The following is a 23,755-nucleotide window of genomic DNA, read 5'->3' as shown; positions in this document are numbered from 1 at the left end:
AGAAAAGGCTAAAAACGATCTGTCACCTGCAGGATCCTCGCATACAATAGCCTAGTAGCCGGGACAACTTCTTTGTTTACAGGCGTGACGTAATGACGCAGTGCCATGCTCGAATTTCCCGCGAAAACCTACCTGTACCGCTGAAATTAGAAAACATTATTATAAACTAACCGTTGTGAATCGGGCTAAAGTAAGGCGATAGTTTTGATCAATGGCTGGTTATGTACTTGCTCAAATATTGATTTCGGATCATTTTTAACCCAAAAAAGTTACGGACTGCAGCTTTAAGTGACAAAACTGCTATGAAAAGGTACTAAACGAAACAAACCAGCTTTAAAATAAAATTAAAATCAGTTTTCGGCCATTAAATGATGATCATTTATAAATGAAGTACTCACTCAAAGTTCTCATTTAATAGGAAATTTATTTTCACATGTCAGCAAAAACATTGTAGTGTGTAACACAGCTACACCTGAAAAGCAAAAAACTAATCCAATGCTGTCGGCACAGTATTCGTTCGAATCGGTGGCAAACTTGCAAAGCCACCAAATAAAGAACTTCCTATATGTTGTATACAATGTGCATATGACATAAATGTATAGGCCATCTACAAATGTACGACAAATGACCACAATATTTCCTTCTGTGAAAAATACATCTATCTGTGAGATAAAATAAATGTTTTGAGGAAAAAAAGACAAGAGTATAAAGAGATTTTTACCTCAGAAAAAAGATTTTAAGTAAATGCTTTTTATTACAACAAAATATCACAAAAGCGGTATTAGAATTGCACCAACTCTGTTTTAACAAAAACAGAGTTTCAAAAGCACATTGGGAAAGTGTTCTATATTACGTCATGAGAATCCTCTGACAAACAAGCTCTCTATACAAAATGTACATTTATCATATATAAATTTGGCATTCAGATGTAAAAATGGATGTTTTACATATATATCTATGTATAATTTTATTTTTAGAATCACCTAGCCCTCCAAACCATAATTACAGACTGATATTATTATTTTAAACCAAAGGTTTAGGTTCTCGGCAAGACGCATGTATCGGATAACAGATCAATTCTGGTCCTTATTGATAAGAGGAAAGGACGCGGACCTTGATTCGGTACAGAAAACACTCAACTACAGCTAAAGCAGGTTTAAACGTAAAACCACAGTCCATTGTCTCTGTGGATGACAGAAAAAGGCAGCCGTTTGGTCTATTTACATGTGATAAAAACCTCACAGTCTCTTCGTACTGATGTCTGTCCTCAACAGTGCTTTAAAGCAGGTTCATCAGGTTTATGAATGCTCATTCCCATATATGCTTGTCTATCAGCATAATCTAGGCTTCTGTTCAAAGGCAGGCCTGCTGCACCTGTGTCAGAAGCTCCCCGAAGCGATCGAACAGGCCCTCTACCCAAGTCCTGTTGCCCATGCAAGTCTGAACCGTCTCGTCCTGCCCCAGATCTCTACCTCGCGACTTCAACAACCGAATCTGATGTGAGAGAGAAAGACACTGACGAAACATAGTACAACAGTATTGTAAACACAAACTACATTTTTACATTTTCTAAAGACACAAATGTCACCGTCTAGGGTGTTCTGCGTTTGTTGTTTGGTAGAAGCAAAACAGACTCAAACCCGAATCTCCCATATGAGCACCATAGCTAAACGTGAAGGAACTGCAGGGGACGCGAGTTGATGAAAGGCTAATAATTTATTACATCAAATATAAAATAAATTGGGGCGGCACAATGAATCAAAATGAAACAGAAAATGCAATATACTTTAGTGCGATTATCAAATCAAAAGCTAATTAAATAAGAATAGTCTGAATATGCTGAAAGTTTAACATGCAATTTGGGAACACAGTGTTGGGCTTGGTTCACTTTATTTACACATTTAAATCATTCCCAACATTTCTGTGGACAGAAGAATTTCACCGACATTCTGCAAAAATTAAAGTTTGAGAATTTAAAAATGATAAAAGCTCAAGGATTGAATGTTATATTTTTATATTTTCAGTACAACTGTAATTAAAAACAGTAATATATTTGTCTTTATTTTTTATAATTACAGTTAAAATAATAATAAAACTAATGAAGACCCTGAAAGAGGTCTTTTGTTGTTTTCAGCAGAAGCAATATGAGATGAAATGTATACATTACAAAATAATTGCAATATAATATGAAATAAATAAGAAATAATAAAATAAATTAAAATATTTAATCTGTTTACCGTGAACATGTAAATGTGTCGTTATTTTATTGAAATATTAACTTAAAATAAGTAATTATTTCACGTCTAAGGCGTTAGGCTGACAAACGTTTGGGAAACCCTTTGCTAGGCAAACGTTCAGGTCTTATTTTGTTTAAGAAAAGAGCGTGAGTTGGCGTATTTTACCACTGAGGATAAAACAAGACACGTCAGAGTTGATTCTGATATGAGCACGGCTAGTCAAAACAAGATTCTTTCAAAGATTCCTAGAGCTTGTCAGCAAGGACTAGTAGATTGCTTATCCATCCAAAAACTCAAACACAAACAAACGCGTTAATGTCTCACCTCGTCCATACACATCAGGTATGTGTGGTACTTATAGTGTTGTAGAGAGTGATAAAGGGAAAACCACTTTGTTTTCTGCTGATCCACTGTGTATTCCTGATTGAGGGGAAAAAAAATAAAAATAAAAACTGTACAGTGACCTAATTACGGAAGTTCTAAGCGGCCATGCATTATTATTTTTTTCCTTCTTGTTTTCTCGTGATCTCGACATTACAAAAATAGTTTTCTCGTGATCACGAATTTATTTTTGTCGGTATCTCGACATAAGAGTTGTTCTCAAGTTACACAACTGCGCCAACAGGTGGCAGTATAGAACTACGATTGGAGAGTTGTATAGCCTACTGCCTACTGTATCAGCATACTGTACGCGTTTGGGACAGAGGACCTTCTTAGGTTATCTATAATTTGTGCCGGTCATTACTGACATTTAATTAACTTATAAATGTTAAATTCTTGAATAAATATGATAATTTAGCTTGAAATTTTATCTTTTTTCGTTACGTTACTGCTGCACGACTCATCACTCTTTCTCATTTACAACGACATAGCCCATTTCTAATGTGCATATTTCTTATTTTTAATCGTTATTGCTAATAAATGTATATTAATAAGATATACATGTGTATAATTTAGTTCAGTGTTGTAGCCTAATCTTTTGTATTTTCTACATATCTTTGTAAACCTCACACACACAGCAATAGCATTAAGCTTGTTACGCACATGATATCCTACATGACTAATAAAAATCACAAACAAATTATTATATATTATTATATATAATTTTATTATATATAATAATTGTATTTTATTATATATAATTTGAAACGAACGAGGAAAATTAAGTGAGTTTAATCCAAGCAGTTTAAGATTTTTAGAATAGTTAATCTCTGCATTCTTCTAAGGCGCTCCGCCTGCGCTTGCGGCGTTAAATGCTTTGTTGTTGGACCATTTAAACATGTTAACTACACAAAATATTTAGCGTAGCCTAACTCTGGACAAAATCAGCAGTGTTTGATTAGCCTATTTATTTTATTGTAGACGTCATTTCTATATCCACAAGATACAGTATTAGAGCTGGGTTAAAAGAAATGATCTGTCGATCATTTGCGCCTCAAAGGGGGCATTTCAAAACACTTAACGTTGCTCAATGCGTTAATAGAGTGTTTTTAAAAGGCCAAACTCAGTAAACACATTTTTATTAAATTATAAATAGCCTATGTACAGACAAGCAGATGAGTCGATGCGAACGCAACGCGTTTTTTCTTATAGCCTAACTGTTTTCTATGGGTAAAACGCTTAACACGTTAAACGCATTGCGTTCTTGTTATGGGCTTATTTGTTTGTCTGTACATGGAATGCTTTATTAATGATGTGTTTACTGAGTTTGGTCTTTTAAAAAGAGCCTACGCTTAACGCGGAATTAAACGAATTGCATTCTTATTATGGGCTCAACTTCTTGTCTGTATGAATTACTGTGTGTATATACTGAGTTTTGTCTTTTAGAAACACTCTCAATTAACGCATTAATGCAAGTTAAGTATTTTAGAAGGTTCCTGTCAATATTGCGTTCGTTACTATAGCAATAGTAATGTCAAAATCACGAGAAAATTAAGTCGTGATAACAAGAAAACAAGAAGGAAATAATAATGCATGGCCGCTTAGAACGTCTGTACCTAATAGCCAGTATGGTATACCTCCTAGTGGTCAAAAAATTTAACTAGCTGATATCAGGATATTTGGTATTAGCAACACTTGTACTGCTGGACCTGCAGTACTCACCAGGGGAAGTTTGCTGGGCGATTTCGAGGGCTTCATGGTTTTCCTGTTGTAAGCCCTCCCACTTAACCTCACTTTAAAAACAGGAGTCTCGCAGTCTGTTTTCAGCTCGGTCACCACAGACAGCTCAGGAAAGCTGTCTAATGCATTCTGACGGACAAAACAGAGAAAACTGCATGCATTAAAACATCCTGAAATCATAAGCAAGCACAGTGTTTACATGCACAGAACTTCATCAGCCCTATTTTCATTAGTCTTAATCAAGTTTGAATGTACAGTCCAAATTTCTGTGTGTCAAACTCAGTAAGCCTACAAAAATATCTACATATATTTGTGCATCAAATGTATTTTTAAGAAAAAGTATGTGCATGTGAAGAGCAGGGCTTTCTATCACTGGTTGCGTCATAGAAAATTATAAAGTCAACTAACCAACAGAATTGAGTGTGTATTTGACGTTTTAACCTTTCTAGTAGGGATGTTTAAAAGGACATATTTTCAAAACCAACAGCTTGGTGGTCTTAATTACTAGTCAAATAGTTGGTTTTAAAGGAATAGTTTACCTAAAAATGTAAATCTGCTGAAAATGTACTCACTCTCAGGCCATCCAAGATGCAGATGAGTTTGTTTCTTCATCAGATTTGGAGACATTTAGCATTACACCACTTGCTCAGCAATGGGTCCTCTGCAGTGAATGGGTGCCGTCAGAATGAGAGTCCAAACAGCTGATAAAGACATCACAATAATACACACCACTCCAGGCTATCAGTTAAAATCTTGTGAAACGAAAAGCTGCGTGTTTGTAAGAAACAAATCTGTCATTAAGTCCATTATCCATAATAACACTTCCTCCAGTCAATCCCCTGTTGTCTCTCACATAAAAATCCTCCCACATGTTTGTTTTAAATGGTTTTGGACTGTTTTTGCTTGGTGCTTGATCCGTGCATATTTCTCTCCTGTTTTAGATGAGACAACCTTTTCACTGGAGAAAGTAGTATTATGGATTGAGGACTCATATTTTAGGTGAAGGAAGCGGTTTTAATTTAAAACGTCTTGATGGATTTCTTACAAACAGTTTTTTGCTTCACAAGATGTTAACTGATGGACTGGAGTGGTGTGGATTACTTGTGAATTATCGTGATGTTTTGATCAGCTGTTTGGATTCTCATTCTGACGGCACCCATTCACTGGTGAGCATCCATTGTTGAGCAAGTGATGTAATGCTGAATTTCTGAAAATCTGTTCCGATGAAGAAACAAACTAATCTGCAAATCAGCAAATTTTCATTTTTGGGTGAACTATTCCTTTAATTCAACCCGAACAATACAAAAGAGAAACCAAAAAAATTAAATAAAATAAAGATACAGAAGAAATCTAAAAGGTGTTTGCATGAGGATTTTTTTTATTCTGACTGAGCTATTAGTCAGAATGTTAAATGTGGTTATTATTGTGAGCTGAAGCAGGAATATGATATACTGATGGCGAAATGGAAAATGGTGACTCATGACTCACTTTGAAGATCTGACCCATTCGCAGTTTGGGCAGCAGCCTCCGTCTGTTGTCTGTGATCATTCCATCCACCCTCTTCATGTGAGGAAGCAGCAGCTCGTCTGAATGCAGATCAGCCACAAAGGTCAGCTTCACCATGTGCCACATATTAACACTCCTGTTCCAAATCAGACAGTTTGATTCCTGACGTCTCACCGTTCTCTCGCTCTAGCGCGTTCATGACGTCTGCGTCCAGGGCTGTGCTGATCAGCAGCTCAACGAAGCTCTTGAAGGTCTCCTTCATCGTTCTGGTGTTCAGGAAACGCGAGGCGAATGGAACCGGAGGTGTAAACTCTAAGATGGGGATATATGGGATTGGATGAGTGTAGACCAATAGCAACACACAGACTGATCCTTATTGAACTCTCATGAGAAATGATGGCACAGCCCTACTTCAAATCAGTCAATCTTTCAATAAACTAACTGGATCACTTTTCCCCATCACTAATGTTCACAGATGCACATTTGAACACAACAAGGCCATACTTCCTCTGCTGTCACATGTCTCACCATCATCCTCGCTCACAGCCTCCGGTGAGGAGTCGGAGGGAGATGTCGTGAACTCTTCTTTCCATTTCTTTCTCTTTTTAGGTGGCGGTTCAGCCTTGGCTTTCAGCTGCTTGGGTCTGGGTTTGGATAGAGGTCTCTGTTGTGTTGTTTTCTGCGTGGGAGAGTCCGACACAGTCGCCGCAGTGAACCGTTGGGCCAGAAGAGCTTTAGCCTGAGAGCCTCTGGGAACAACAAATAAATAAATGAATGTTATTTATGGAGTATAATATGTAGATTATCAATAGTGTAGTCAACAAGGGAGCGGTTCTGATGGAAAGTGAAATACTGTGAATTTCGTGCTAGCTGCTAGAGTAATGTGTGGGATCAGTTTGATGTTGAAGATTTCAAACACGCTGGCAGGAGATTGATGTTCCATGGAAAAATATTTGGCTGGGTGGGATTGCACAATAGAGGCCTGTGGCTCGGCTTGACATTTTAGTAAAGAATAGCAAAAACTCATCTGTATGTGGTTCAGTTATACATTTATAACTGATAGGAGGCATACATACAGGTGACACCTGTCCTAAATTCCCAATGAAATGGAAATAGCGACTGATCTTTTCTTTCACATTGTGACATAAGATTATAACAGATTATCGAAATATTGAAACAGAAAAAAGTAGGGTGGGGACTTGGTTCTATGTATTGGTTGTTGATTGAATGCTGAGATGTGGGCGTGGCCCTCGATAATGGATGCAGATAAATGTGTTCTTGCAGGGGAGGAGTTTAAGTGACTAAATGATTGGAAAAAGCCTGCGTACATCACCAGAGAGAAGTCTGACTTTTTCACAGGTCCAGTAATGAAATTTGTATTACACATTACAAGGTCAAAAAATTTAAAAATAAAACATGCATGGATTAACTATTCAAAGTAAGATCTGTAATGCACATTTAGAAAACAGATGAGGTGGATTTTCATTTCAGCGTGACTTTAAGCCACCTTGGTAATGACATTTTACTGCAAGTACGTGCAGCACTTACACGTACAGCCCACAAATGAGGAAAGACTGAATTTTGTTTGTCAACATTCATTTCTAACCACATAATTAAAGTCCAACAAAAAAAACAAGTATTTTCTTCATTAGCTGAATTCTCACTAATAGAGTAAGACACATATGGCCTGTACCTCATTGAATGCATAGGTTTGCATCGTGGTTTCCTGCTGCAGACTCGAACATACTCCCGCTTGTTGACAGTGTCAAGAAATTTGACATGTACTCTCCTGTACATGGACTTAGCATCACCAAAGTACCCCAAATACTGTAAAAAAAGGATAAGACACTGCCTATTGTTCCTGGCATTTTGAGATATCCATTGGAAACACACCATGATGCCACATTAATTACTGTTTTATATTGGCACTTACACTATTGGTGGCAAAGAACACTCGTTTCCTGTCCCTGAGCTCCGGTACGAACTTCTGTAGCAGGGCTTTCTGAACCTTCCAGATGGCTGGTGGTTCGACACCTGCCTTCAATGTGATCTACACCCAAAAACACAACACATCAAAGGTTTAAAGAGACAAAGGGTTTGATTAAACACAGACAGACAATCTGTTCTATGTCTCTTATAATTGACAGGAGGTGGTTGAAAACGTCAATAACTGCTCAGCCACAAATGATACGTCACATAATGTCAACATGAGAGTCAACATGAAACGCCATTCACAATCCATTTTAGCTCCATATTATGAATTATTGGTCACACTTTAGTTTGGGGACCAATTCTCACTATTAACTAACTATAAACTACAACTTTTGCCTCAATATATGCCTAATTTGCTGCTTATTAATAGTTAGTAAGGTAGTTGTTAAGTTTAGGTATAGGGTTTGATTAAGGCATCTAAAATATGGTTATGCAGAACAAGGCATTAATATGTGCTTTATAAGTACTAATAAACAATCAATATGCTAGTCGTATGTGCATGCTAAAAAGCAACTAGTTAATAGTGAGAATTGGTCCCTAATCTAAAGTGTTACTGTTACCGATTTTTTTTAACTAGATGGCATATTTAATTGGACTTGATCATGCAAGTGGTTGTTCCATATCAGAATTGGTTAAAAAAGGCAATATCCCATGCAGCCTAGGTGAAAGGGTTACAAAGACAGACATTTTCTTTCTCAGAAATAACATCCACAATGGAAAATGCAATTAAAGGTTGATTTTACGTTGCTCATAAAAGTGGCGGCGTACCTCCAGCCTTTCAATATCCTCATTCCTAACGACAAACTCGTCACGCTCCCGGTACATGCCCTCCCCTCCACTATCTGACAGCTCCTTGTCCATCAGGCCCTCGATAGCAACTGAGTTCAGTTGAACAGCTAGCTTGTCTGGAGGCACATCCTTTAGTAACTCCTCCGCAGACATCTTCTGTACAGCCAGCTGTTGGTCCTGTGGCTTGGCATCAGTAGGCTGTGTGCTGGAGGTTTGAAGTTGCTTTGTATCGTCACCTGAAGGTTTATGTTGAAATTGAACTAGGGTTATCATAATACCAAAACTTCAGAGATTTATTTTCAAAATCAAATATTAAGCAACATACTTTTACCTTTACGTACAGTTCTTGAAGCTTTCCTACATATTATATTATAATATTATGATTTAGACATTATGAATTATGAAAGAAAATGTCTACATAAAGGGAGCTTCCATACCCAACTTCTGCTTTTTGTCTGAGGGCTCGTCTAAAGATGACAGTGCAGAGGTGATGCTCTTTTGAAGATCTTGGTTTTTTCCTACGGAGTCATCTTCATCAGAGGAAAATGACGGCAGTGTTTCCAGGTTCCTCTGGAGCTCTTCATCAAGTCGTTTTGTAGAAATGACACTATGAGGGTCTGGAGATATTAATGGGTTTGTAGGAGGGGGAGGTTTAAAAGGAATAAGTAATTGATTAGGAGGCCTCTTGGAGGCCGAAGGCTTTCTAGTGCGATTGGGCGACCGTATCGGTGGAGATGATAGGTTTTGTCTGGATCCAGATTTAAGAAAGTCTAGGAAGGAGCCCAAGAATCCAGTTTTAACCTCTGGCTGTTTTTCTTCAACCTCTCGTAACTTCTGGCGCATTCTCTCCTGCTGTTGGTAGCTTTCATTTGAGACCTCTGAGGTGGAAGTTGAACTTGCCTCACTGGCACGTGAATTCTGACGCTTAACTTGTGTGCTCTTCTTCTGAGATTTGGGTTGGCCATTTTCATCTTCAACAGATTGCTTCGATGAACCCTTTGATCTGGGTCGTTTTTTTGGAAGGCCATCTGTGGGATGTTCACTAGGACTATCATCGGTTTTAAGGCCTTTCAATCCCTTTGGCTGGCTTATATTATTTGATACGTTTTCAGTATTCAGATGTCCTGATTGACTTTGCTCCTGGCCAGACAACTGAAAGTCAGAGGAGGTTGAATTACTAATAACAAGTCCATTAGCATTCAAAACAGAGCCATGGCTAGAGTTTACAAAATGTCCTTTGGGTAACACATTATTTTGCTCATGAGTGTTTGCTACCTTGTCAGATATTTCTTGTGCAGAGTTGTTTGTCATCTCAGGTTGGTTATTAGAGTTTGAGAGCGTAAACACTTGGTGTCCCTCCGTTTCATCTTTGGAGTATGACGTTTGAGCACCAATTATAGTCATGGCTTGCGAGTTAGTGATTATCATATGCTGAGATGGGAAACTATCAAGTCTGTTCTCAGCTGACTGAAAATTGCACTTGGAGTCTACAGGGTTGGCCACCGATGACATGTCAGCATCAGATGATGTGGATTTGACAAAGTCCTGTGGTGTGACGCCACAGGCGGCTGCGGTAGCAGCAAGGATGTCATCAACATTTGAGAGGATGTTCCTATCATCTGCCAATAGCATGGAGTCAGGAAAGCATACGGAACTGAGAGTAAAGTTCTGCTTTGCATCATGAGGATTTGACTGGTTGAAGTTGTCTTTTTGTGTTGGGTCCTGTTTAGTGGACTCTGTTGAGTTGGGCACTTGGTGAGAGACAACTTGCTGGTTGTGACGCCCATTAACGGTCAAATTAACAGTGTCGCTGTTCATTTGGAGATACTGGACTGGTACGGACTGCATGTACATAGTCTGCTTGGGCTGATTCTGGCCTGAGGTGAGTACAGGCTGTTGCAGAACAATCATGTGAGCGGGATCAAGGAGAACTTGGGTACTGGGAACCCGGATAAATTGTGTTTGGTCCTCAGACAGGTGTCTGGGATCTGTCGGTTGAACTCTGATAATCTGACCCTGAAGGTTCTGCTGCTGAGAACTGGAGCCTTTCAGAAGTAGGGTATGCTGTTTCAGCTGGTCGGCATTCAAGGGTGCATGGGTGGAGTGCATCAACAAAGAGTTACTCTTGGGGTCGGAGGGAGTATTGGCACTGGTAGCGAGCTCCTTTGTGGTTTCCAAATGTGTAAGGATCTGCTCCTCTGTTCGGGAGTTACTACGTATGACACTTTGGGTGTTGTGCCGGTCTTCCATTTTCGAAACTACATAAACGTAATTTTTTGTGCTGTTCTGTGCTCCGACTTCATTGGCTGAAAGGGTTTGAGAGGAGGTCACCATAGAGCCTTTCTGTAATGCCTGCACATCCTCAAGAGGAAGCTCTTCAGAGCCCTCTTTTGATGAAAGAAACATGCGTTCATCTTGTTGATGTGGTTTTAACTCAACTGAGGACTGGTTGTTTGGTAAGGCTTGGGTGTGAGCGGCAGGAGAGGAGGTTGATGACTGCACAGATGACAAGAACTTCTGCTGTAAAAGAGCACTGTCTGTCTTGCTACCAGGAGGAGACTGCATTAAGATATAGTCCTGTCCTGGGTTAGTGGATGATAAACTTCTGGCACGACTGGGTGAGAAGGAAGGGATGGGGGTTAGGGATTGACTTGACACATAGTTTTGCGAAGGTATGCTAGCAGATGCCAGCCCCTGGGTATAGAAACTAATGGTTGGCAGGCCCTGAGAGTGGCTGGAAGAATAGCTTTGAGAAGGACTTCCCATGCAAAGAGTTTGCACCTGTGTCTCATACCCTTCCCTGTTTCCTGCAGGCGGCAAATCCTGCTGCTGACTCGAGGAATAAATCAGAGACTGGCTCACAGATGTCTCAGCTTCAGATTGACTAGCAAATGATGGGAGAGTCTTGTAAATGGAAGGAAGCTTCTCAGGCAAACTAGACGAGAAGCCTTGTGTTTGGCTGAGGTTGCTCGACAGGCTTTGAGATGTGATATAAGCGTGCGAGGCACTAACGGAGACCAGGCCTGGAAGCTGCGTGGATGTGTACGGTTGTGACTGGCTAGCGATCACTGAGCTTTGTTTCTGGGCTGGGGAGGAGTAGCTCTGCGGCTGCATGCCTGGAGAGCTTGCCTGGGCTTGGGTGTCTGTGTTCTCACTGGGATGTTGAGCTATTTTGGAAGAACCGTCTTTAACCTTTACTCCAGATGAGCTGGAAAACCCAGGGGAGGGGGCAGAAGAAACGTAGGCCTGAGTTTGCTGCAGCGCTGCCTGAGAAGCTGTCTTCTGTTGTGTGGTGCCGTTTAGGGGCGAAGGATCGCCCGCAGGACTACAGGGTAAGGGTGTGTGCGGGGAAGGGTCCTGTTGATATGAAATGTCACTCTCGTCGTGCAGGTAACCCTGTAAGGAGTGCTGAGCACCGCTAGCCAGCTGCTCCTGAACTGGCTGGGTGCTAGAAGGCCGCTGGTGGTGCTTGATCACACTACATTCACGCTGAAGTGCTCGTTCAATGGAGCCTGAGAAAACCGGGCCACCGTAAGGCTGAGGGGCTTGCTGGGAGCTGCCCAAGGATGTGGACAGCAGGCTGAACTGAGGCTGGAGGAGGTGTGGGGCTGACTCTTGTGCTGAGCGATAGGTGGAGGACTGGGGTGGCAAGCCAGCCCCTAGAGACGTACCACCAAAAGCAAGTGCAGTTGGCACAGTGTACTGGGAGGATTTGAGCTGCAGCAGAGGGTCATTAGGGGATAGCAGACCATTTGAAGAGCTGAAAGTGCTGTCCTGAACAGCAGGTGCTGATGTAGTGGTGAAACTTCTGGTAGGAAAGGCACTAGGGTGCTGGTAGGATGAGAGCGCAGAAGGCGTCGGGAACGTTCCTGAAGGATGCAGGGCTCCGGTGAGATAAAGTTCTGTTGAAGAGTTTGCACCTACAGCAGAAAAAAAAAAAAGTTTGACATACTGCAAGAGGCATTTAAATTGCACACCATCTCTAAACCAATTTCCTTCTGCATTAAAATGCCACTTTCTGTTACCACAACAATTAAGGGGTTCATATCACGAGGAATCAAATCCTTCCTTGATCTTATGAGATAAAAGAGTTCATTGTGCCATTTAAACCGTAAATTTCCTTAGTCCAAACAGACCATCTATTGAAACTAACCTGCAAAAATGTCTCATTCTGTACCTATTCATTCAGCTGTTTCAGTGTTTGGAAACATGCTGGATTACAGTGAGATGAAAAGGAGAACACAGGATTGATGCTATTATTATTATACACCAGAAGATCTAATGCTAAGAGTAAGAGGAAATAAGGAACTTAGTGTTTCTATTCTAACTTATTCTAAGGATTCTTTGTTTAACGGTGCATTTCAGCCAGAATGGCTTTGTGAACTTATCATGATGTAATGCAAAATTTGCTACGAGACAGTTATTGAGGGATGAAACAGTGCAAACTATAATGGACACAAAAACACAATTCTTAAAGGCTTAGGCAGAAAAAATTGCCTCTTTAATTTTAAGGGAGGGTGGAAAATGTTCATGAAATACTAAATGATGACCTATTAATACATGGAATGTAGGGGAAATTTCATATTTAATTTTTTTTAATTTAATGTTTATTTCATATAACCCCAACTATCTACTTCATGACCCTTTAAGGATGACTGGGGACTGAGAAACTGTGAGACCAATTATTACTCATAAGATGGTGCAGCAAAAACCTCAGTGGTTCCTCTAAAATAGAGACCTAATCCATATTTACCAGTTTGCCAGGATGGGCTTCTAAATGAAGGGAGAAGAGTAGAGCCAGCAGGTCCAGCCTGAAGGCTTCTAGATTCAATAGCAGAGAGGAAGTTCATGACTGATGATTCAGTAGTGTTGCTACTGGCGGTGCTGTGCTGATTTGAGTCAAACACACCTAGGAGAGATATCATAGACAGACAACAGGCTGTCAATGACTTTATAAGCAGTAACTATACCTCATTACAGCCTGAACCTGTTGCTCACCTGTGGGATGGTGGGTGGTGGTAAACGTAGGCTGGTGAGTAGAGGCAAAGGTCTGCCGTTGGAGGAGCTCAGAGTCCAACTGTGTAGAACCATAACTAGAACTATAAAGCAAAAAAGCCACCTTTAGATGGTACACCTTTTTGTACATTTAAAAATCCAACCACAAACTTGAGCTCACGCAAAGATCTTTAATATTCAATTAGGAGAGGCACATTTATATACAGTATCTTCGCATGTAACATTCTATAGGTGTTTACTGTACACTTTCACGTAACTAAACTATTTAGTTTAACAAAAACAAACTATTTCAGACATGATAGCAGATATTACGCAAGTTCTCTGTGATGCAGACTAGTTTGGAGGTAGTAGTGTATGTAATAGGCTTGTAGAAGTTGCATAGGTTGGTTAGTTATATGTGCATATTTATACAAGGTTTCTGTCATAACACATCAATATTTTAAATGTGGTATGTATACTTCACAGCTAAGGAGACAAAAGGAACTACAAAGACAATAGACAGATGTCAGAGAAAGCATATGGAAACTATTTTAGTTGGTTAGTTTGTCTGTTATGATTTTAGCAATGCCACATCTCTTGCTAAATAGAGGAAAGTCTGCACTATATATTTTGCCAAATAAACATCTGCGTAAGTAAATGTCACAGCTGGGGAGATTCATTTGGGTTTGTTTCCTGGCTGTTTTTGATGGTTTCAGTGTGGATGTGTACAGACCTCACAAACTAACAGAGTGAATATACATCAGCTAGTTCTAGTCTGTTGGATTCCTATTAACGGCTCCATTTCAGTTAGTTGAACAAACTATTAAACTGTAAGTGACAGTGATCATTTAAATATATATATATAAACAGCAGCCTAAATGCAACTACTAAGACTCAAAGTCCCACTATGAATGCTGAACTTAAATGTGTGTCCTTTTGTTAGTGTATTATAAATTCCTTCTGTTTATATATATATATATATATATATATATATACTTATGGTACACTACAAATTGTCATTCCTGCTCACTGTGCTATAAAAGTAAATTACCGCAACTGATTTCTGCAATTTGGTGTCAATGTAAATTTCAGCCATACCATTCAAAAACCATAAGCTAAAAGATGGGAACTCAGATTTTTGCAAACGAGTGAACAGAACTACCTGTGCAATTATTTGCATGCTAGTACGGTGTAATAAACTAACCGTCCTTTGTTCTGACTGACAAACCACCTTGTGCTTATTTCTGACAAGATAACACACCATACAAGCAGGATTATATAACATAACGAACTGTATTATAAATGCATTCCTAATGCATTATAACACAGCTAATAAGTCCTCATAATTATAACACACTTCGTTTTTATCTTTTAATAGTTTCCAGGCTGATGTGTCATGTCATGTGTTATGATGTATTAGAAAGATTTAGGCATGAAAAATACAGTAGATCACAATGTGCATTATTAGGAATTATGAAGGGCTCTATGCAGTACACACTTCATGGGAATTTCCAAAAATAAGGTCACTAAACTATCTAAGTGGGTCAGTTATAATGTGTCTACCAGAAGTTTCTTACCTCTCCACAATCAGTGCATGTGTCTTTCTTAATAACTAGTGTTATGGATACCATGTTTTGCACTTAAATGCAATTTTTTAATATGCGATACTGAATAAATAATTCTAAAATATTACATCTGACATCGTTGCCTGATAAAGGAAGGCAATTTATGCATATAAACATGATGCACTAGTGCCACACGTGTGAAAGTTTAAGGAAAATCACTAAATAAGACACTTTGTGTAAAGTTGCAGACACGTGGCCCTTCTGCAACACTGATCGATCAATTGTTTACAAACCTCCTCAATGTCTGCAAAGACACTCTGACTACTGTACGAGTTTATATATGAGAGAACAAGCTGACACAGTCATTATCCTGCACTTTCCGATGATTCACAGGTAAAACATACACCAAAGTGAATAATTATGCATGAGAGTTTAAGTGCAGTGCGGGTTTAAAGGTGATCAGTGATTTGAGCAGATTCAGCAGATGTACAAACATCATCACGGTGTGTAACTACGCGAGAGACTGCAGCTATAAACACATTAACTCCATTAAAACTAGCTTTATATGTGTCTTGACACTTTTACGTGTGTGTATGTGTGTGCGTGTTTCGCTAGGCCTTCCATCACCGGAGTTTTCTTCGGGAGGCGACCCGCCCCTCGTACCTGGGTTTGTAGGCCCAGCCCGCGGTCTGAGCCGCCGCGCTGACCGGCTCTGTGAAGCTGGAGCTCGGGTAATTCCTCTCCATCATCCGCCTTGGATCGGGAATGATGCGCGTCCCCCGATACAGCTACACATTCAACCGAGCGTGAGAAAATCACATATTCCTCAACCGTTGTGTGTCCTGCGGTGATCCGAGCGCTGGTCCCGGGGGTCTGACGGCTGATTTGTGCTGTGGATTAAGCGCAGGGTGAGAATCGCTGCTCGTGGCCCCCAAACAGAATCACACCGAGAGAGACGCGCTGCTGCCTCAAGTCCCCATATTGGCGTTTTCTCCCTAACATTCACTTCCGACAAACTTTAGATGGAAGTTTTTTTGCTTTTCTCCCCCCTCTCTGTCTCTTTCTCGTTTGCTTTCTCTCTCTCTTCACATAAACATACACGCGCGCGCAGCATGTGTCCCTGTGGAGACTAAAATTAATACAGTTATTATACCCTCTCCCTGTCGATAACCTTACCCCAAAATACACCTTTACATTGTAATCAGAAACAGTTATTATTATGAATTTTCCATTTGTTCTTATACAGGTTGTCGTTTGGCCCATATATTCAGTTTCCTATTCTTCTGAGGAGATTTAGAGAACAAAACATACACACAGTGGCCACAATAAGATATCTTAATGCCATTTTATTAGCTAATGAAATATCAAATGATTTTTCTTATGTCTCACAACTAACTTTTAAGACAGTTTCCTTCGAGTTCAGACAGGTTTGCTAATATGATGTGGTTTGGCAAATAGAGTTAAAACTTTATAATGCAGCATGATACATCTATCATTGGGTGCATATAATAGGGTATAAATAAAGAATAATTTTTTTTTTTTTTTGAGACTGATGGTTTGATGTGGTCTACAATTTTTGTTTTTCTATTAAAGTGGTCTACAACCTGACAAAGTCTGAGAACCACTGTCCTTAGCAGAGTAACCACAGACAACCACAGCCACAAAGCGTCACAGTATTTTTGACTGCACCTGGTTAAGTATATTGTTTTGTCATTTCAAAATTAAACATCTTTGTCATGTTTTACTTGAAAAGTAGGCTATACTGTATTTCCTGTAAAATAAATGTTTGAAATTTTGTATAAGTTGACATTCATATTTTTAAGTGTCCAAAAATATTGAAGAATTGTTTTTGGAATAATTACGATTTCTTGAAAAGAGGCTCTTATGCTCAGCAAGGCTGCATTTACTTGATGAAAAACAGTGTTTTAAATTAAACAGTATTTTAAAATGTAATTTCTTTCGGTGATGGCAAAGTTGTATTTTTATATATATATTTTTAGCATAACTACTAAAGTCTTCAGTGTCACATGATCCTTAAGAAATCATTCTAACATGCTGATTTGCTGCTCAAGAAACATTTCTTGTTATTATCAATGTTGAAGTTTTTGCTGCTTAATATGTTTGTGAAAACTGTGATACTCTATTATTCAAAAGTTTGGGGTAAGATTGATTTAAAAAAAGAAAAAAAAAGAAAGAAAATAGTACTTTTATCCAGTAAATGTGCTTGCTTGATCAAAAGTGATAGTAAAGACTGTTATAATATTTCTAAACATTTATATTTTAAATAAATGCATCAAAGAATCTTGAAACATACCACAGCTTGCACAAAAAATATTAGGCAGCTACTTTTTTGAAAAACATCTACATTTTTCAGAATCTTAATTATTACAAAACTTCTCACCAATAGTGCACATAAAACTATACAAACTTGTTTGGGATTTTAAGTAGGCTTCATGTAAATGTAAGTTATCCAGCACTTTCATAATCAACACACATTAACCTGCCTAACATTTGCAAGCAATATCTTACTCTCCATTGACCTTGAAATTGGATTATCTTCGTACCTAAAAGTTATTTTGGTGTACTATGCAAAGCATTTTCATCATCCACCAAAATGTAACAAGGCAATACTAATATACAAAAATATTCAAACAAAGAAGAATGTTTATTATAAAGTCTATTAATATCCCTATAACAATAACATTAGAGCCCAGCCACTATCATTTAAGAGAGGTGCATCAAAGAGGTGCTTCGTCCTCCAGAAACCTGTACAGTATCAGCTGCTTGGCAAAATGCACTTTAAAGCTGGGTGTTCATGCCAGTAGAATGAAATGAAATCCCTAAATCAGATGAAAGCAATAGAATTAGTTTATCTTTATGCACAAAGCTTAGTGCAAACAACACAGCCTGACAGAAATGCCATGACGTTAGAGGAGGTAATATTGTTTTTGGTGAGCTGATCACAGAATTTGTTTTCACAAATGTACACCAAATACTGATCCAGTAAATACACAAATTCTAGTCACGCTCTACTAGATCACACTAAGTTACACTCTACTAGATTGTTAAAATGGACTATAGCATATTGAAAAAGGATAAAATGATTTGTCCTTCATAAAAGCCCACCATATTAAATAAAACATTATGATCTGTCTTTTTATTGAAACAATTATTAATATAAAACTGGTTTTCAATGGTTATAGTTTAAAATAAACACTTACAAAGAATTTAAGAGAATAAAAATGGTGATTAGGTTTAAAAGTTATCTTTGTAGGTAGCTCTAACTATCTACACTATCCAGAAATGTTCAGTAATTTTAATTCATTGCTGAAATGCAGCTTTATATTAGTGGTTTATTCCAGGGTATTAAATCCAAATGCATTTGGTTTAACACATTTTCACATTTACATTTAATCATTTAGCAGACGCTTTTATCCAAAGCGACGTACAATATGAGAACAATAGAAGCAATGAGACCATCGAGAGTGCAGCAGTATACAAGTGCCATGACAAGTTTCAGTTAGCCCAGCACAGTACACGTAGCTAGGGTTTATTTATTGATTTATTTTTATTTATTTATTTATTTTATTTATTTATTTATTTTTTAATTGATAGAATAGGTAAGTGTTAGTATTAGTTGGTCAGGTGCTGGCGAAAAAGATGCGTCTTTAGATGTTTCTTGAAAAAGATGTTTTCAGTTCATAGTCAAGAAAAAGTGGTTTAGTCCATCCTGATTCAGTTTGGAAAACGATGATATGGTTATCGTCGGACGCTGCCTGGCCTGGAACTGCGGACAGATATTAGATGCGTTGAATTAGATGTGTGACCATTTTAACAAGAATTGCACTATAACAGCTAAACTGCAAAATAAATTGATGCTTGTGTAGAATATATTTTAAAACAGGCAGCAACATTCAGCAATTTGCTGAAATTTTACTCTCTCTCTTGCAATCCAAGATGTAGATGAGTTTGTTTCTTCTTCAGATATGGAGAAGTGTAGCATTACATGACTTGCTCACCAACGGATGCTCTGCAGAGAATGGGTGCCGCCAGAATGAGAGTCCAAACAGCTGATAAAAACATCAAAATACAAATCCTCTATCCATAATATTGCTTTCTCCAGTCAAAAAGTGTCTCTTCTGAATCAAGAGAGAAATACGCACAGCTCAAGCACCGTTTACAAGCAAAAATGGTCCAAAATAGTTCTAAACAAATAGGTTGGTGGTTTTTGATGTGAAAGAACAACAGTGGATGAACTTTCTCCACTAGAGGAAGCGTTATTATAGATTACGGACTAATATTTAAGTTTGAAATGAAAATGCTTTAATGATGGATTTGTTTTTTACAAACACAGCTTTTTGCCTCACAAGATGTTAATTGATGGACTGGAGTGGTGTGGATTATTGTGATGTTTTTATCAGCTGTTTGGACTCTCATTCTGACGGCACCCATTCACTGCAGAGCATCCATTGCTGAGAAAGTAATGCAATGCTTCTCCAAATCAGTTCTGATGAAGAAACTAATTCATCTGCATCTTGGATGACCTGAGGATGGGTAAAGTCTCAGTAAATTTAATTTTTTGGTGAACTATTCCTTTCATTTAGCATTTAGAAACAGACAGTGATTACAACACTGCTCTTGAGCAAAACAATTAACCATGAATTGCTGCCTGTTTTGGCAATTAACATACCTTAAATAGTTTTTTTTTTTTTTTTTTGAAGAAACGTTAAATTGGTGGTAATGAGCAACTAAATGACATAATAAAGGTTTAATAAAACGAAACAAAGATTACATAAGGGAATAGATCAAATGAAAAGGTGTGTTGGTACCCAGGATATGGTGGAGGTGGGGCATCGTGCGGGCCATTGATGGCGATGGCCTGTTCATAAGAAGGTAAACCATGAGCATCCGGGCTGGCAACTGAGCCTGTGTGAGGAATAGGATGCAGAGAGACCTCCTCCAGTCTCCGGATGATCACGGAGGCATTGCTTCGGGTGGATCGACGTCTGAAGGAACTACATTTAAAAGGCAAAACATTGCAATCAGTCTCTCCAGTCCCTATAGTAAATGACAAACTCTTAGGATATTTCTCATTCTCATAATTCTCAACATAGAGAATGTGCTTCACACTCGTTATTGTAAAGCCTTACCCTCGGAAGCCATGGTCTTTATTCCTCCCCTGGCAGAAGTACCAAATAAGGAGGCCAACTATAACAATAAAGACTCCAGCGGAGATGATGCCCACCAGCAATGCTGTTACATCAACTTTTGTTTGGGATTCACCCTTATCTATGAATACAGGTGGAAATAGTTGTCAAAAATCTAGTAATAAAATAAATTTAAAATACAGTTTTTATTTGAGGAGTATTATTATTTCTTTATACATGACAGTGCTTTGAGGATGAATTCTTTGAAATATTAGAAGTTAGTACATACACTGCTGGTAAAAAATTTGAAATATTAAAAAAGAAAAAGTGCATTTATTTGTGTAAAAATACAATAACAACAGTAATATTTTGAAATATTTCTATAATCTCAAAAAATGTAATTTATTCAAGCGATGCCAAAGCTGAATTTTCTGCAGCCATTACTCCATTATTGTTCCTTCAGAAATCATTCTCATATGCTCATTTAGTGCAATTATTGTCACTGCTGAATTATACATAATAATAATCTTTCTTATTATAATTGAAGAACAGTTTTCCATTTTTAATATTTTGTGGAAATTGTGATACATTTTTTAGGATTCTTTGATGAATAGTAAGTACAAAAGAACAGCATTTACTTGAAATATACTTTGTAACATTATGAATGTTTTTAAATTATAATCAATTATAGATCAATTTAACACATCTTTGCTGGATAAAAGTATTTACTTTTCTTTTTTAAATCTCATCCCAAACTTTGGAATGGTAGTGTATCACGGTTTCCACAAAAATATTAAGCAGCAAAAGCGGTTTTCAGCATTGATAATAATAATTAATGTTTCTTAAGCAGCAAATCAGCATTTTAGAATGCATTCTGAAAGATCATGTGACACTGAAGACTGGAGTAATGATGCTGAAAATGAATAAGTTACATTTCAAAATACATAGTCATTTTAAAGTGTAATAATATTTCACAATATAACTGTTCTTACGGTATATTTGTTTAAATAAATGCAATCTTGGTGAGCTTAAGAGACTTCTTTTAAAAACAATTCAAATAATCTTAATAAATCTAAACATTTTACTGGTAGTGTACATGTAAAGGATTACACATAAACGGAAATACACAAGCAAAAAAAGACAAAATTTTAATTTTTTTCCCCAGACAAACACAATGACACAATGAAGAAGTGGTTTAAAAAGAAGTGGAACTTTAGTGAACTGGGGATATTAAATAATGTGCCAAGAACTCTGGATGAACAGGTCTCTGACTGTGAAGATGAAAAGATTTCAGTGTTTTTTTTCCCTTGTGGTTTCTGTTAAGGATAAATCATTCAGGTGTATGCATGACAAAAACTCACCCGCTGTGTATTTCCTCCAAAAGTCATTCTGTCAAACCAAAAATGAAATGCGAATTAAATTAATGTCCAGTATGAAATTAACAAATGGGTGTTTGTTAATGCAGGTGTATTAAGCACTGATAAACAGATGTTGGGAGTGAAGGGAGTGTGTCGCTCCAAACACACTCTGGTATCACTTTTTAATAATCATACTTATTTGTACTGCCTAAAAATTTGTACTGTCTGTCTGCCCAAATCCAACCCATGGGCAAGTACACATGACAATGTCGTTTAACTAGGAGTGGTTGTCACAGCCTGTGTAATGAATAAAATTCATTAGTCAAGAATAATAAATGGGATTACTCAACTGTTTCAGGGATATTCTCAAAGACTTCCCGAGCCTCCTCATAACTGCATATCTCCTCGTAACACTCCCGTTCTAGATTACCTGGGGTGAAGATCTCAAAGTCGAAGCGGTTGAACAACAGGTGGCGTCCTAAAAATGTGTTGGCCTCCTGGTCCACAACAAACACTATACGACACCAATAAATATGTCAAACGTGACTGAAAACACAGTGTCACCCAATAATCAAAGGGATAGAAATGACCGACTTTGATAGGAATATAAAGTAGCCTACATCTGAACATAACCATAAAAATTACAATGAACTGAAGTAATTGATATCATTAGCATATGTGATAAGTCTCATAAACATACATTTATCCTATCTTAGATCAGGATAGGATTTTAATAGGCGTATGTGCTTTCGTTATTGTGTTTAAAAACGAAAATATAAATTTTAAAAACAAAAATAAAACCCACCTTTACTGTCTTGATCTGCTGGTATTTGAAGGGTTTTTCTTACACACGCACAGTGTCCACATAAAGTGAAATGACACAGCAGGAGGACAAATATGAGCATTTCTAGTCAACTGCGGGGGAAAAGGACACAAATCGGGCTACTCAACGACAAACTGAATTGCACAAACACACACCCGTAGTACTGTGTTATTTCAGAAGTTGAAATTCCAGTGAACTAATCCAGTAATAATAGTTAGCCTACAGCTGTTTCAGTAGTTTCCGTTGTTAGTTTTAACTTGAATACATCAAATTTGATTTTAATAGAAAAAAGGCCTCGGCTTTAATGGTCGAAATCGAAAGAATGTGAGGGAAGCTATCAAATGACTTACCTTTCAATGTTATCTTATATTTCCTGAGATTAGCGTTCAACTTTAATTAATTTCCAGAGAGCACCTGAAGACATTCATGGTTTGGAAGAAATGCCATTTGTTGTGTTCCAGGAAACGACAGTTTCTGTTTACATCACACACACACACACACACACACACAAACTGTTGGGAAACACCTGCTCAGACCTGAATAATCGATCGTCTTACCTGGAGTGAGAGCAGAACGAGAACGAATCCCGATTTCACCGAAACCTACTACGGCGAAGGATTAGCTCATGAATATTTATTACGTTACATGACGTTTGCGTAGAACGCCTACCTTTTCATGTTTTATTCACAAAACATTCTTAAGAAGAAATTTCTTCTTAACTGCCATTTTCTTCTTATTTTTTTAACTTAAGAAAAAAAGTTAAGAATATTTTGTATTCCCAAAATAAGATTTCATAAGATTGTTCTTAAAACAAAACTTAAAGGGATAGTTCACCCAAAAATGAAAATTCTGTCATCATTTATTCACCCTCAAGTAGTTCCAAACCTGTATGAATGTCTTTGTTCTGCTGAACACAAAGGAAGATCTTTTGAAGAAAGTTTGTAACCAGGCTTGTTTTGGGGCACCATTGACTTCCATAGTAGAAAAAAAAAAAAAAAATACTATGGAAGTCAATGATGCCCCAGAACTGGGGCCTGTACCATGATGGTAGATTAACAAATTCAGAGTTACAGGATTAGTTTCGAGTTGACAAAACCAAACCTCTCCAATCCGGCTTTGTTGGTACCATGATGCTGATCATCAACTTTCTTTGTTAACTCAGGCTTTGATCCTGAGTTTGTGGAGCACGTGCACATGAATGTGTGACATCAGTGGCTAACAG

General features: G+C 38.0%; 2 protein-coding genes across 3 annotated transcripts; both read right to left on the bottom strand.

Moving 5' to 3' along the window:
* Nucleotides 1-416: 416 nt before the first annotated feature.
* Nucleotides 417-15,954, bottom strand: qser1 (glutamine and serine rich 1). Its single transcript, XM_058751239.1, has 13 exons — nt 15,869-15,954; nt 13,644-13,744; nt 13,399-13,554; nt 9,083-12,565; nt 8,625-8,881; nt 7,798-7,914; nt 7,558-7,691; nt 6,393-6,613; nt 6,039-6,176; nt 5,847-5,944; nt 4,341-4,487; nt 2,562-2,657; nt 417-1,494 (listed from the first exon to the last, which is right to left on the bottom strand). The coding sequence occupies exons 1-13, from the start codon at nt 15,952-15,954 to the stop codon at nt 1,354-1,356; spliced, it is 5,175 nt and encodes a 1,724-aa protein (XP_058607222.1). The 3' UTR covers nt 417-1,353.
* Nucleotides 15,955-17,851: 1,897 nt separating this feature from the next.
* On the bottom strand, nt 17,852-23,338 carry prrg4 (proline rich Gla (G-carboxyglutamic acid) 4 (transmembrane)). Of its 2 annotated transcripts, none has more exons than XM_058751241.1 (7): nt 23,091-23,338; nt 22,516-22,625; nt 22,061-22,224; nt 21,714-21,741; nt 20,356-20,494; nt 20,035-20,220; nt 17,852-18,992 (listed from the first exon to the last, which is right to left on the bottom strand). In XM_058751241.1, exons 2-7 carry the CDS (start codon nt 22,613-22,615, stop codon nt 18,965-18,967), a joined length of 645 nt encoding a protein of 214 aa, XP_058607224.1. In that variant the 5' UTR covers nt 22,616-22,625; nt 23,091-23,338; the 3' UTR covers nt 17,852-18,964. The 2 variants fall into 2 exon arrangements, with proteins under 2 accessions (XP_058607224.1, XP_058607223.1); XM_058751240.1 differs by lacking the exon at nt 23,091-23,338 and adding an exon at nt 22,884-23,084.
* Between the last annotated feature and the right edge of the window lie 417 nt (nt 23,339-23,755).

Source organism: Onychostoma macrolepis, chromosome 18 (genome assembly GCF_012432095.1).
Source record: "Onychostoma macrolepis isolate SWU-2019 chromosome 18, ASM1243209v1, whole genome shotgun sequence".
NCBI lineage: Eukaryota > Metazoa > Chordata > Actinopteri > Cypriniformes > Cyprinidae > Onychostoma > Onychostoma macrolepis.
Note: the sequence above shows the minus strand (reverse complement) of the source record. Positions and strands in the feature narration are given on the sequence as shown.